Here is a 15,626-nt window from a genome sequence, read left to right on the forward strand (position 1 = left end):
TCTAACAATGTGTTAATTTCATTTCATTCGGTTCATTCACTGGGTTGTAATGGACATTTCTTTTCATCATTTCGGTCTTTCCATTATTACATACTTTTTCCAGAAATTTTATTTGAAACATATATTGTTTGGTATTTATTAAGTCAAATATTGATTGGAAGTTATACTATTTTTCAATTTCATTAGAAAATGGGGGATAAATTGATCATATAATTATTTAAATCTGAGATTATATCTCTACCACATTAAAATATAATAAATATCTTTGTTAGCTATTTTTAAATTTTTTTTTGTTGTTGTAGGAATTAGAAAAGATGGCTTCAAGGAAGCTGCACATCAATGCTAAGCAAGCCTTGAATATTGCAGAAAAACTTTATACCAAAGGTTTCATAAGTTACCCGAGGACTGAGACAACCATCTTCCCGAAAGAGTTAAACCTCGTTCAGCTGGTTGAATTGCAAACTGGGGATCCGCACTGGGGAGGTAATTTAAAATAATGGGTTCTCTCTTGATAAATTCAGCTGTATTATTGAAATTTCATGTGTAAAATTACTATAATATGAAATAAAAAGGTTTTTAACAGCTGGCTGTGTGTGTGTGTGTGTGTGTGTGTGATGCAAAGATATATTTTGGAAAGAGAGAAAATTCAACTGCCCCTGAGGGGAATCAAACCTGTGTCCTTTCACTTTATAGGTGAACGCACTAGACTGCAATCTTCGCATCAGCCAGCTGTTAAAAAGCTTTGTATAGATATCAGAGAGTGACATCCTCAGATAAGTTGCTATCTGGTGGCATTGTCAGCAATTGTGAGCTTTGGCCTGAGTCGGGTTGGACCATCCATGTACAGTCCCGTTCAGTGCACACAAGCTCCAAGGAAAGATTGAGATATTCGTTCTGTAGTCTAGTGGTCTAGGGCAGCACTCCCCAGGGGCTCTGCTGCCTCTCGAGAAAAATAAAAATTAAATTTGAAAAAAAAATAATTCTAAATATTTTTTAATAGTAAAAATAAATCAGTAACTTTAATAAACAAATAAAAAATAGGGGCCTACAGGGCTCCACCATAGAAATTATATACCAAAAAAGGGCTCAGTGAATCAAGAAAGGTTGAGAATCGCTGGTCTAGGGCATTCATCCGGAAAGTGAAAGGACGTGGGTTCGATTTCCCCGCAGGAGTAGTTGAATTTTCTCTCTTTCCAGAATATATCTTCGCATCAGCCAGCTGTTAAAAACCTTTGTATGGAGAGCGGAGAGTGACATCATCCTCCGATAATATGAAATATACAATTAACAAGTTAAGTTAAGCTGTAAAATTGTATAGTAAATTTAAACTTATAACATTAAATGACAAATAAAAAGGCTTATAGAGCAATTCACTAATCAGTGCTCAAAATTTCTTTGCAATAGACACTACTCGTATTGAGAGATATCACAAGTTTATCTTGTCAAAATTTGTTTAAAACTGTTGCGCTTCTTGCAAAACCCTCACTCATAAACCAAGTTACTCATTATTCAAGGTTTCATTGCATGAAAATAGTGTTTGAATGTTATTGGTGCTTGTTACTGTGTTTGAATTGTTATGTTCCTAAAAATATTAATGATAGAAAAATCAAATAATAATCTGAAATTTTATTGTTGCCTTTCTATTCTGATATATAAATATTTTTTATTGCTTTTCAAGCATTTGCAGGTCGTGTGCTTCAAGATGGTCCGAATCCACGCCAGGGTACTAAAACAGATAACGCTCATCCCCCAATACATCCCATCAAGTATGTTGACAATCTCCAGGTAAATAGCCTTGTACTCATTTCATTTTCAGAAATTACAGTTGTCATTGTGGTATTATTTGCACAATAATGTAAAAAAAAATCAATCAGATCAATCATGAGCCAATATTTTTATTCATATTTTAGGGGGATGAGAAGAAAGTGTATGATTTTGTGGTCAGGCGATTCTTAGCATGCCTATCGAAAGATGCCCAAGGCCAAGAAACTGTCATTGAAATTGATGTTAATTCAGAAAGAGTAATACAGATTTTTCTGTCTCTTAGATCATTCATGTGTAAATTATGTGTTCATTCATAAAAATCACTAGATCACTTTTTACATGAAAGTAGTTTATCTAATCATACTACTACATCTCTGTGTATGAAAGTCAAAGCCCATCTTTGTCAGTGATACAACATTTAGATGCCTTACACATCAGAGAGTTTGGTGTATTTTACTAGAAATTACAGATACTTAATGTCTATAAAGATAAAAAAAAGAAAGGTTAGATTTAATTTCGAAATATGCTTATGTAACATGCATAATTTTGAAAATTTATTCATTAGTTTGCTGCTAGTGGGCTGATGATTATAGCAAGGAATTACCTCGATGTTTATCCATATGAGAGATGGAATGCCAAAGTAAGTGTATTTTTCCTTTGCCAAAATCATATCTGATTAAAAATTACTTATGTTTGTTTTATATAGAAATTTACCTTTTGGGTTAATATACTAGGGGAAAACACCAACATAAATGGACCCAAAATCGGAAGACAACAGCTAGACGCATTTTGGAACTCTATGAAGTTCCTTCTTCAGTATCAAAGACAAATGGTAGAAAGGGAAATACTCCTAATAGCGGGAGTTACTTGCTGTTCAAGAAAAAGAGTCAAAATGAAGTGTCCTGCAGCATGAGAAAAGGAGGAGGAAAGGAAAATAGTGGAATCAATCATAGATGAGAACGTAATAGTGATGCTGATGGAGTTCTCCATTTGCATCCCTATCACTTTCTCGTCTGAGATTTGCTCCACCATTTTTCTTTCCTTCTCTTTTTTCCCATTTTGCAGGACACTTCATTTCGATTTTTTGTCTTGAACAGCGAGTAACTCCCGCTATAAGGAGTATTTCCCTTTCTATCATTTGTCTTTGCTACTGAAGAAGGAACTTCATACAGTTCTGAAACGCATCTAGCTGTTGTTCTCTTCCAATTTTTTGGTGCATTTACATTTGTGTTTTCCCCTAGTATATTGCTTTACATAGTTTACAATAAAATGGTAATATATACTACCATTAGATATTTTACTACTTGTTATAGAAATAATTAAGTTAATTTATACTTTTTACATACTGTAGGAAATAGGAGAATACCAACAAGGTGAAGTGTTTCAACCTTCATCGATTGAGGTGAGGAAAACAGAGAGTAATTACTTGTTTCTTTACACACCAATGTTTTTTTTCTTTTCAAATAAAAAATGAGGGCAAATTTTACATAATGACATTGCCATATAAATGTATAATTTTCAATATGGCCTGTGATGAAGCATGACGTGCTCACATTTTGATTTTCTGTAAAATTGTTATGGTTTGTAATTTTTTTTAATTTTATGAACTGGTTTTTTTTTATATTATACCTATATATGTCACACACATAAGATATAGTTAAATATTTTTTTATGTAGAAGGTCCACGAGTGCTCCATTTTTTTTTTGTTTTTCACTTTTGTTAATGGCCACAATTTATTGTCATAGAAAATGAGGTAACATTGCAAATTTTTTTTAGACTACTGATAATCGTTTACTGTTCAAGAAAAAGATATTTTTATTTCTGAATTATTGAAATTTTATATGCTGTGCTTTGTTTTTTCTTCAATTAGTAACTTTTCTTTATGCCCTAAATTTATTTTTTATTGTTAGATGACAGAAAGTGAGACTTCTGCACCAGACCTACTAACTGAAGCAGATCTTATTGCTTTGATGGAAAAACATGGCATAGGTATTTTCTTATTTTCTGACATCGAACCTTAAATGATATATTTAGGCTAGTTGTCTCATGGGAGAAAATATCAAGTTTTGTATTAATTTTTGCATCTATAGTTAATTAATGATGTAATGATTTGATGGTAATATTAAATATTATCGGATATCAATGAGTTAGTAGGTTATCATCATCAATAGGTTAAGTATGTTTCTATATTTTTTCTGCAATTATATGAAAATGTGTTTTTTTTGTTGCTTGAAAATAGGTACTGATGCCACTCATTCAGAGCATATAGAAACTATCAAATCTCGTCTTTATGTTGGAGTAAATGAAAATGGTAGATTTGTTCCTGGAGAACTCGGAATGGGGCTTGTTGAAGGTAAGTTTTAGAGAGAGATGGTATATATCGTTACATATATATAAAGTTGAAATATACACAAAGACAGATGGCAGCATCATAATCGCATAAAACAAACATAACTCTAACAAATAAATACGTTAGAGCCATACAGTGATCTCTCACTTATGTGTCGGTGCAAGTGGATAAAAAACCGAAACAAAAAAACAGCATAAGAGAGAGAGGCGTATAAGTGAATAGCATTATTATGCTATAGCTTTGACTGGGAGTGCAGAAAGTTATCTTATAACTGAGAGAATGCATAAGTGATGGATTACTTTACACACACTCACACACAATACATTTTTTAAATGTTGTCATATTCTTTGTGTTAGAATTATTCTTGTTTCCCATTCTATGTGTAGTATGCTATAAAAATGTTGAATGGACTATCATTCACCATCCATAGGGTATGATCTGATGGGTTTCCAAATGTCTAAACCTCACCTTCGAGCTGAGCTTGAAGCAGATCTCAAAAGGTATTCTTTCATTCAAACACTTGCTATCATTCTATATATATTTGCTAATTGTATTTGTTTCTGATTAATTTACCATTATCTAGTTTCCTTGTCTGTAAGAGACCATTTGGCTTTTCCTTTCTTCCATATAGGATATGTGAAGGGACAAAAGATCCTCAAAGTATGTTTTTTAAATCAATTTTAAAATCTGTTGAACTCTCTCTCTCTCTTTTCTGTCTTGTGTTAGTATTTATTCATTTTTATTTGTCAGAGGAGGATGTTTTCTTCTTGTGGAGAATGTCTAAACTGATACATATTGCTTTGAATATTCAGTTTAAATAAATCAATCTAGATTTATTTTCAAAAATAATCATTGTGATATTAATTGGGATTTCTACAAAAATCTCGATTGGAGGGTAATAGTTCCAGCAAATACTTAAGGGAAAAAAATTTCACCCCATGGTGGGTGATTATTTGACAAATCTTTCAAAGCAAGACATGAGTATAAAACTCAAATATCTTTCTTAATGGGAATTGCAAGAAATTGATGCTATACTCAAAGTTCATAAATTAACTTCTTTTATCCCCCCCCCCCCCCCCATCTGTAAAAGATGAGAATAAGATTGATTAAAAGAATAACTTTGCCCAAAACTATATAAAAATATTGCCAACGTGATGAGGACAAATAACAATTTATAAAACACTGATATATGTTTTAGCACTCATGGGTGCCGTTATCAAGGTGGAAAACTATGGTTTTTTTTTCAGTGGGAGAGAACATGTGTCTTCCACCTTGATAACATCACCCATGAGTGCCGAAATATATGGCAATGTTTTATAAATTGTGTTATTTATCCTCATCACATCTGCGATATTTTTCTATGGGGATAAGAGATTACTGTTTAATCTATGATTGAGTTCCTAACAATTTCAAAAGAAACCTAATTGATCTCACATTTTATTATGTGAATGAATTATTATTTTTAAACTAATTTGCAGTTGTACTTCGAGAGCAGGTGACAAAGTATAAAGAAGTTTTTATTGAATCTGTTCGTCAGGTAAGATTTATTGCTATTTGTTTTTTATATGTATAATAAATTTATTTGTTGAGTATAGTCAAACCTTGTTAGTGCGTCACCCGGTTAACACGTCACTCCGCTTACCGGGTCACCTTGGAATTGGCACTGCTATGGCTTACTCCGCTTACTAAGTCATATTTTTGCGCTCCCAAGAGTGACTCATTAACAAGGTTTGACTGTACTTTCAAGTATACTCTCAAAATTTTGTGTTGATTTTTCCACTAGTAATGTATATGATATGGAGTGTATTTCATCTTCACAATAAATGACATGACACTTAGATATTAAAGGGAAAGTGTTTAAAGAAGCAATGTTATAAAGGAAAGCCCCCAGCTCTAGTTTATGTAGTTGTTGCGTAAATATTTCTTAATGCCATCAAATATGCAAAACTATTTTATTTTTGTTGCTCTAATGTTTATTTGAAATATCTTGCACTTAATTTTTTTCTTTTTTGCACTTGACATTTTAAGCTTTTACTCATTTGTGTATCAAATGTGTATTTATTAATAAATACTTTTTCATTACTATTACAATCTAGGCTATGAAAATAGATGAAGCATTGTCCAATTATTTTCAAACCGCTCCTGGGCAAGTTGCTGAAGGTAATCCTATTAGTTTGGACATCCTATTAAATTTGGAAAACAAAGTTGAAGAAAATTATTTTTTTTAATATTTCTGCCTGAAAGTTTTAGATCTTCATCTCATCCTGGAATATAAAGTGATGAGGAGCATCACATTATAAGAAACATTATCGTAATTTGAACTAATTCATTTGACCTTTCATTTCAGTGCCACAATTAACTTGTATCTATTTATATGTGAAATGAGATTCATCATATTTTTTCCGCACTTTCAATAGCTCAGTCCATTTTGTTTTGCTCTATTACATTTTTCATCAAAATGTTTATTTTTTCACAGAAAACCTGACAGAATTCAAAAGCCCATGCAAATAAAAGAATGATTGTTAGATTACAAGCAAAAGTTTTACGTTACTGTACATGGTGACTAATACCAAATTAATAGAAAAATATTTTTGTTTTAATTTATATCGTGAACATGTTTTACAATTCTGATGTTTCTTTTCCTAATACTATGAAAAATGTTATTACACCTTTAACATTAAAAAAAAAGGGTAGCGATACTGTGCATAACAAGCAAACCACCAGAAAAATGTCCTGTAATACAGTTGACACCCAATATAACTACCCCCCCCCCCTTTGTCTTATCAAAAATGGACATTATATTGGGAGGGTCGTTATATAGAAAGTAAAACATATACGATAGTCATTCTATGAAAAAATTTGGGATTTATCTTACTGGTTGTTGTAATAGAGTATGTGCTATAACATGGGGTGGTTATAACGAGCGTAGACTGTATTCAACTTTTTTCTCTTTCATGATTGCTTTTATTGTACAAGATGTTTTACATCATTTTAAGCACTGTATCAAGTATTAAAAAAATTAAATATAAATGAAAAAAAAAATGAAATTTACTCATGCTTATCTTTTAAATGTATTTATTTTTCTCTTAAGTCGCAATATTGAAATTAAAATTCAGTTGCAGGCCACTCATTCACTGAAAATCCTATATAATGATACCCCCACATATCGATAATCGCCTATATAACAATGTTACTCTCTGGTCCAATGTACTTTCCATAGTGTGACTACATTTCATTGATAATAATATAACAACTCTTTTTACAACAATGTGTTTCTCTGCTCCTTTGATATAAAGGTGTTTCACTGTAGATGAAGGGTACAGAGGTTATAGAATTTAGAGAATTCTTTGATTTTCTTTACCTAAAAAGCTGAAAAGGCTGATTTTGAGACACTTTCACAATCCTTAGTGTCTTGTAAATACCCATTGTATCTGCAACCTTGAGACAAAAGTATCATTCATAAATCTGTTATTATTTCATTAGATTTATCACTTATTTGTCTCATGCCCTTTGTGTATATGTTATGATAAATGTGATAAATCTGGTTATTATGCATAATTGCCAAGCATTTTGGTAAGTTTGACAAATCTCCCCAAATTAATAACTTTTACAGGCAATTACGCATAGTACCAAAGTGTTGCGGTAAATTTGATAATTTTTCCTAAATTAATCACTTTTACTAGTGATTATGCATAGTATCCAAGTGTCGCATTGTTCGTAAACATGGTAAATCGTACTATATGATACACTATGAGGGCCGCAACTAGAAGGAAGCAGATGGGTTTGGTGTCCCCCAAGCGCCAGACCAAAGGAGATGAAAATTTCACCTTTTAAACTCTTTTTCAACGTTATAAGGGGTGTCAAAATGCACGCTTGACCTGGTTGACCAAGTATCTAGTTGTGCCCCTGTATACTATACATAATAATTCATAAATGTATTGTATCATTATATTGGGGTACAATCATAAAATTTGGCATTATATTAGGGTCCGACTATATTCATCACACTTACCAGTCTCATTTGGAACTTTTCTCATATTTATCAAATTCACCAGTTACACTAGGGTATTATGCATAATTACAGATAAAGGTGATAAATTTCAGGTATTTATAAAATTTACCTTACTTAAATACGTGGTTATTATGCATAACCACCAGTAAAAAGAGATAATACTTTCAGTATTTATCAAATTTACCAATGATGCTTGATATTATGCATATTTGCTGGTAAAAATGATAATTTGTTTAGTGTTTATCAAATTTACCAACAACGCTTAGGTATTATGCATATTTGCTGGTAAAAGTGATAAATTTATCAATCTTACCAAGATGATTGGTAACTTTGCATAATATTGATTTATTATATTTATTGTAACATAATTATGTATAGTTTTAAATTATACATTTTTGTGTATTTTCCAGAAACCTACAGTGATTTGCCAGCTCCTGTCATGAAATGTCCGAAATGTAATTCTGGGGATGTTGTTATCAGATCCAAAAGAGATACTACAGGGTATTCAAATTTATAATTTTCTTACTTGAAAATGTTTTTGAAAACTTAAGGAATACTTCTGACTTTTACATTGTGAAATTTACGAAATATCTATATGAATTATTGACATGTACTTTCTATGCTCTCTCATCTTTATTACCAAGATTGGTTATATCTCTGTCTAGCTTTTTTCTTTCCTGCATGTCATTCCCACAATGCAATGCTGCAATATGGCTTCCAGATTTTGTAGAAGAGGCTACTGTCACTGATGAAGTGTGCAACCAGGTATAAATTTTCTTAAAACCGAATTTATAAAATTATTATTTGATTGCATTTTTCATCATATTCGAATGTTGAATTGATGCAATATAAAAAATAATAAAATTTTACCACATAGTGTGAATTAAACAACTGATTATCATTGTTTTTTTTAAAATTTTGATTCATTTCACAGTGTCATCCTGGACCAGTTAAAAAACTTAAATTCAAAGTGAAACCGAGGTCATTAATGCCTTTTTTTGATGATGAGTAAGTTTTTAAAAGAAATTCTGGTATCAATTTTCATGTGTGTTTTTAATATTTTTTTCTTGAAAAAAAAATCATATTGTGAATTTCTTGTGAAAATTTTAAAAACAAAGAATTATTTAAAACAAATTTAAAGACAAAAATTTTTTTAAAAAACAAAGAAAAAAAAAACAAATTTTGTACTTATTTATATTTAAGACAGATTTGAAAAAAAATATTTTGTTCAAGAATTCAGTGAATCTATTGATATATGTTATTATTTACTATGGAAATATTTAAATTTTCCTCAGATTTGTGGCATGCATTGGTGGTTGTGATAGAGATGTCATGGAAACTATGAACATTAGACCAATAACTGCATCACAAAATAGTGAGTTAGTTTTTTTTCAGCCAATTTTTTTTATGTTTCATATTTAGATTCAGTCTAATCAAAACTACTTATAGAATCAGTTATAAAAAAAATATTGTTTATTAAAAAAACATTTCTGAGTCTGTGCCTGCAATACCTGTAAACATGCTGAAGATTTTACTCTCTCTCCCTCTCCATTTTTTTAATTAATTCAGTAGAGCAGGAACAGGGTGACAATTTCAGAGTTCCCAGTGAGTTCAGAAGGCAGGGAAAATTAAAAATGGTCAGAAAAAAGTCAGGAAAAACTTACATTTGTTAAAGTGTCAGGGAAATATGCAAATATTTGATAAAAGTAGGGAAAAGGGGGGGGGGGACTGGATCAACGAAAGGTTTGAAAGGTTAAGATTTAAATTATATTTATTCCTTCTGGAGCTTTACTCAAAGAAAGTTGGGGGAAATTTGTGAGTTTTGGTCAGGGAAAAATGATCAAGTCAATTTTACTGGGAACCCTGAATTTCCATCCAGATTTTGATGGTTTGACTGATTGAGAATGATGCTAACTTTGAAATTGTAATCAGACACCTACAGTAGATGTTGACAATTCTTTTGTTCATGGTTATTTTAGTCAAACAGTATCTAGGTTTCGAGAGCAGCCAGACTTTCAACATGATACTTACATTAACACAAAAATTTGAGCGTCTGCCAATTTCACTTCCAATCTAGTTGACAGCACTTGTCGAACATGAAACACTCATAACTTTAGCATCAAACCATGTTAGGGCCCACATATAATACCGTAGATGCCATATATATATATTTATTTATTTATTTATTGGAATCACGAATACTGTTATCATTTGGGTGTTATCACCTTCACAAAGCTCAATAATCTACCTATATCATGAGAAAAACTTAGTTTACAGTTATCAGGATTTCAGTTTACATTATATTTTTTATTTGTTCAATGTTTTTTTTTTCACACATTTTGAAACCAAAGTTGAACTAGACTTATATCCCTGCTTTATATTATCAACCTGCAAAACTATGTAAGAGATCAGAAGATATGTACCCCGCCACACCACTTTTATCTTAATCAAGCCTTTTCAGCTGTTATCCATTAATATGTGGTGCTGGCTTCACAATAGACTTCCTGTAATGGAAGTAAAGGGAAAAAACTCCTTTCAGTTCCCTTGGTCAGTTTCTTTCATTCAGATTGATCAGATTTACAGTTCCTTGGCTGAGAGACTCTCAAGGCATCTATAATCTATATACTGTAATCCACATTGAACAGTTCTATTCCAACTCTTCACAATAGCTGCATCAAAGAAAAGACAGTATCTTAGCTTAAAAGAAAAATATTCTTTTTAAAACTACTACTACACATTCACCTCGTTCATATTCCTCTGTGGGGCTTCTAATGCATTGGTACATGTTGGAATGTGTGTATCCATGGAGTTTTTTCTGTGTAATGCTTGTTATAATACTGCCATCTGCCATATGTTTTTCAAACTATGATTGAAGTGTAATGATTTCATATTTGTTCCATTATAGACCTGTTGCTCTCTGTGGTGAGACTTTTTAACAGAGAGATCGGCTCTCGCATTCATGACTCAGAGTTGGGAAATGCAGAAAACCAACTTCACCCTGCCACCACTGTGGCAATAGTGGGTTTTTTTTAGAACTTCACGACACACACCAAAAACCCAAAAAGCACACATTTATATGGAAATGAATTAGAGGAATTGCATGACTAAACATTTTGCAATCAGTTTTGTTTGGGAAAAGAATGGGGCTATCTCATTTTTTCCCCGTGAAACAGGATATACGGCCATATTTTCTTCTAGATTTCTTTTAGATAGAGTTATCAATCGGTTATCAGAAACCCAGAGTCCAAATGTGATCACTGTAAACGGCATGCACTGTAAATATAAAAACTTTCCGCCATGCAGCACTTTGTTAGAAATCCCCCAGAGGAATGTTTATGAAATTCACATGTATGATTTAGTAGTAGTTTATGAGTTTTCAGATGTTTTTAATGCTGAGAAGACTACTTCTTTGCAACTTTTATCCCAATAACAGGGGTGGGAACTCTGCGTCGTACTGCGCCAAAACTAATATCTTGCGCCATCCTGCTCCAATAGCGTATTTTTCTGCGCCAAATAGCGAATTTTGCTTCAGTATGCCCGGAATTTCGGAAAGGACGCCAAAAATTTTTTGTTCCTGCTAGCCACGAAACGATTCTTTCTGAGAGGAACGTGTTTTATTCCACTCTACTTAAACTATCGCGATGGAAAGCCCGATGAGGGGCCAAAACCCCGATATTGTCCATGATCGTGGAAGTGAAGATGGTTTGCAATGTCTTTTAGCTTTATTTATTAGCTTTTTTTTAAAGTGCAAATGCGAGTCAGTTTCCATTTAAAAAAAAAAGTCGCCACTGGAAGCAGCAGAAATTACTGTAGTAGATCGTCATTGTGTTAAATCCCTATGTTTCGTGAAAAAAATTTTCATTCCGGGAGTAAAAAAAGCGCATGTCCTTCGAATTACGAATGTTAATTTAGAAACTGCTGAATAACGAGCGTTAAATCGCCAATGTTGCCGAATAACAAGCGTCAAATCGTCAATATCGCCTAATAACAAGTGTCAGATCGCCAATCCCGCCAAATAACGTGTCAGATCGCTAATCTCGCCAAATAATGAGTGCTGAATCGCCAAACATCGTGTTGATTCTTCCGAAATTCTCTCCCATTTTGCAACAATTTCTTTCCAAGAATAGATTTTTTATGAAAAATTGAACAAAATTTTTTTTAGCTCATTTGAAGTGCTGCTGTTCAAGGCAGCAAATAGTGCCCTCAGTAAGCAAAAATCATATTAAATAGAGGGGTGCAAAAAATTTTATGACAGCCACTCTTTCAAATAAAGTGTCAAAAGCCTAAAACACCAAAAAACAAGCTGATGAAAAGATGTTTGATAACAAGACAGTGTAGTTGTTTTATTTTGAAAAGAGTTGAGGGTTAACGAAAATATTCTTGTTAATTCGCTGCTCCAATTTATAATATTTGCTCCGAATATCATATTTTGCTGCCCCAAATCTCATATTTTGCTTCTCCAAAACTGCTCAGAATCCTGAATTTGCTGCTCCAAAACTGCTACAAATCCTGAATTTTGCTGCTCCGAAATGGACTTTGTCACTTCTCACCCCTGCAATAAACATTTAAACAATAGGCCTCTTTTAACCCTCTCACCGTCATTGACGAGATATCTCTCCTTTTCGAAAGCCTCCCTTTTAAAAAGGCTTTTAACAAGCTATGACACTTTGTAAAGCTTTCCGTTATTTCTTAACCGGACAGATTTTTCTATTCCCCTACTTCTTTGCACCTGTTGAAAAGCTGAAGATAACCTTCTCTATAAAGAAGATATGACATTTGATGGGGGAGGGGGTCAGCAATTTCGGTTATGTTTGTTAAAGGGTTAAGAAGACCATAAAGTAAAAAAAACATTCTGTAATATCTTACTATCAGCATCATTTTTCTTTAATTTAGATGAATCTGATGAAAGAAAGATTTTAGTTATATACCTATATATATATAAAAGTAAAAAATTTTGGTGCTTTTGAGATTCTCTCTTATTTTTCAAATTAAATTTTTCAATTCAAATCTTGATAGCTGATTATTAATTAGTTATATAGAGACATAGAATGAAAGATTAGTTATATAAAGACAGAGAATAAAAGACAGCCAACTGCATTTGAGTTTGTTAATGTTACAAACTTTCATCATAAATAAATGTTTCTGGTTTTCATTTTTAATTTCTGAATTTCAGCTTCGATCAGCTCGAATAGTGTTGTATCTTCATCTTCATCACTAAATGGCAATAGATCAAGGCAGAGCTCCTCTGACAGTGGTTATAGTTCTAGTCATTCAAGGACTGTGAGTAGAAATACATTTTCATCTGCGAATCAATCCAACAATTATTCATCCTCTCGACAGCGGCCACCACAAACAACTAATACTTTCAACAGATCATCTTCACTGACAGCATTTTCTGGTCCATCCACCAAGTAGGTTGAAATTTATGTTTGCTTTGGAAGTTCTCAATCATAATGGGTCTCAATCTTCTAATGCAGACTACAAATTAAATCGCATCAATGCACAACATGCATTATTCTACACTATATGAAAGGGGTTATCAAACCTTTTCCACCTGCTGCGTCCCTTTCCTTATTCAATGCTTATCAGAGACTCCCCTAGAGCAGTTTAACAAAGAATCTTTTTGAAAATTTTTTTGTCAGGGGTGTCGTACCAGGGCACCACTGTGCACAGTTTGACAAACCCTGCAATACACATTCTGATAAGAGAGTTATGAAGTAAAAATCTCCTCGAAATGAATTCCGACAGTCAGTAAACATACCTGAAGATATTGAACAGTAACATCACATTTTATGATAAAACCTGGTGTTTAAAAATTGGAGTCCTTTGTTTTATACTAACACAATAAAGAAAACCCAATAATAAAGACAAATAACAAGGAAAATTATGAATCTGGAGGCATTTTTAGTGCGTGTCACTTGGCGAATAAAAAAATAAGATTGGTGACCAGCCCAAGTGGGATTCCTGGTCAGCATGATCAGTACAGTGATACCTCAAGTAATGAATGCCCCAGCTTGCGAATTTTTCAGCTAATGAAGATTTTTGTTCATGATTTTTCTACCTCAGCTAACAAACATTTTTATTTATATGGATGCACACGCTTATATAATACAGCCCCGCCGTGAACTGAATTTTAGCACCAATCATCAGCATCAGAATTATTGTCACTCAAGCTTGATAAATTCACGTCTACCTTAGAATTTTTTTACAGAATCTTCTCCACTTCTCTTTCTGAAAGTTTTTGAACCATTTCATGTAAAATGAAAGATTCAGCCAATAGAAAACACATTTGAAAAAAAGACTCAGCATCAAACTGTACAGTCTGGACACATTATAGGAGCTTATCTTTTCCATATGCATGTATTAGACACACAAATGAGCTGACCAAATCACAAACAGATGGGGACTCGACTTGGTTGCGCCAACACCAGCTTCAGTAGACTCAAACTATATCTTATTAGTAGACTAAGCTGGTGTTGGTTGTGTGCATAGTGTAAAATAAAATGAGCTTCTATACTCATTTTCCTGTAAATCAGGGCTCTAACTAGGCTGGGGCAGTCGGGGTCCCGAGCCGAATGGGCCCCTCTCCCACAAAAGTTTACTCTAGTTTTACATAATAGCATAGTAATAACACTTTCAAGAGGTCCCCCTCTCCCCAAAGAAAAGTCTGCCCCCAGGATCCCAAGAAGGCATACTTTGGCCCTGCTATAAATTCTCATTTATCCAATTCTAAAGCCATTCATTTTGACCTTTGGTCAGTTTGTCTTTTTTTATAGTGCTTTTCAGTATTTTAAAAGACTTATCTTTGAATTTTGGGCCATATCTGGAACTAATTAAATGGTCTTCCATAGAAACTAACGGGAAATCACGTTTTGGCTAACAATTTTGTTAAGTATTTTGTTGTACTAATGTACATGATTCTAGAACAAATCTTCGTTAGCACAGGTATCATTGTATATAGGTACATATCATATCAGACATGTAACTTGGAATGATGGATGCCTAAATCAAAATTTTGCATGCCCGAAGAATGGTAGTAAATATTATTATTCAATTTTACCTTTAATTTACTTATATGTCGGGGTTGGCAAGTAGTAGTAACAAGATATATATATATATACATACCTGATCAAAATTTTGACATACCTCAGGCATTTACTTAGTCCTGATATACATATCCTCTGAAGACTATACCTATACCATATCTAAATGCATTGGAATTGAAGGTTTTCTTCATTATATGGTAGTAAATATTATTATTCAATTTTACCTTTAATTTATTGTTGATTCTTTTTTTATTGTGCTATAAATCTAATGAATGTGAATCTGATATTTAGATGTAATAAGGCATAGAGTAATTTTATAGCCATAGCAAGGGTGCACAACCTTTTCAGCCTGTAGGCCAGATATGTGATATTATTACCGCTAGTGGGCTAAAACTTAGGGTTTATATAGGGTTACCATGACCTGTATTTTTCTGGACATTTTTGTATTTTTCT

The 15,626-nt window shown here is 32.7% G+C and overlaps 1 protein-coding gene across 1 annotated transcript in view; it reads left to right on the forward strand.

Moving 5' to 3' along the window:
• Top3alpha (topoisomerase 3-alpha) overlaps window positions 1-15,626 on the forward strand; it is a 28,964-nt gene that overhangs the window by 6,112 nt on the left and 7,226 nt on the right. The window contains exons 8-23 of the mRNA XM_089241758.1: window positions 303-483; window positions 1,679-1,785; window positions 1,911-2,021; window positions 2,330-2,404; window positions 3,116-3,166; window positions 3,676-3,754; window positions 4,005-4,118; window positions 4,546-4,615; window positions 4,747-4,775; window positions 5,594-5,652; window positions 6,212-6,275; window positions 8,538-8,628; window positions 8,793-8,892; window positions 9,062-9,135; window positions 9,423-9,502; window positions 13,301-13,538. Of these exons, the coding sequence (XP_089097884.1) occupies window positions 303-483; window positions 1,679-1,785; window positions 1,911-2,021; window positions 2,330-2,404; window positions 3,116-3,166; window positions 3,676-3,754; window positions 4,005-4,118; window positions 4,546-4,615; window positions 4,747-4,775; window positions 5,594-5,652; window positions 6,212-6,275; window positions 8,538-8,628; window positions 8,793-8,892; window positions 9,062-9,135; window positions 9,423-9,502; window positions 13,301-13,538 (1,523 nt within the window). The remainder of the gene's footprint in view (window positions 1-302; window positions 484-1,678; window positions 1,786-1,910; window positions 2,022-2,329; window positions 2,405-3,115; window positions 3,167-3,675; window positions 3,755-4,004; window positions 4,119-4,545; window positions 4,616-4,746; window positions 4,776-5,593; window positions 5,653-6,211; window positions 6,276-8,537; window positions 8,629-8,792; window positions 8,893-9,061; window positions 9,136-9,422; window positions 9,503-13,300; window positions 13,539-15,626) is intronic.

Source organism: Pholcus phalangioides, unplaced genomic scaffold, assembly GCF_987345545.1.
Source record: "Pholcus phalangioides strain wild (caught in Gottingen) unplaced genomic scaffold, Ppha-v1.0 ptg000014l_1, whole genome shotgun sequence".
NCBI lineage: Eukaryota > Metazoa > Arthropoda > Arachnida > Araneae > Pholcidae > Pholcus > Pholcus phalangioides.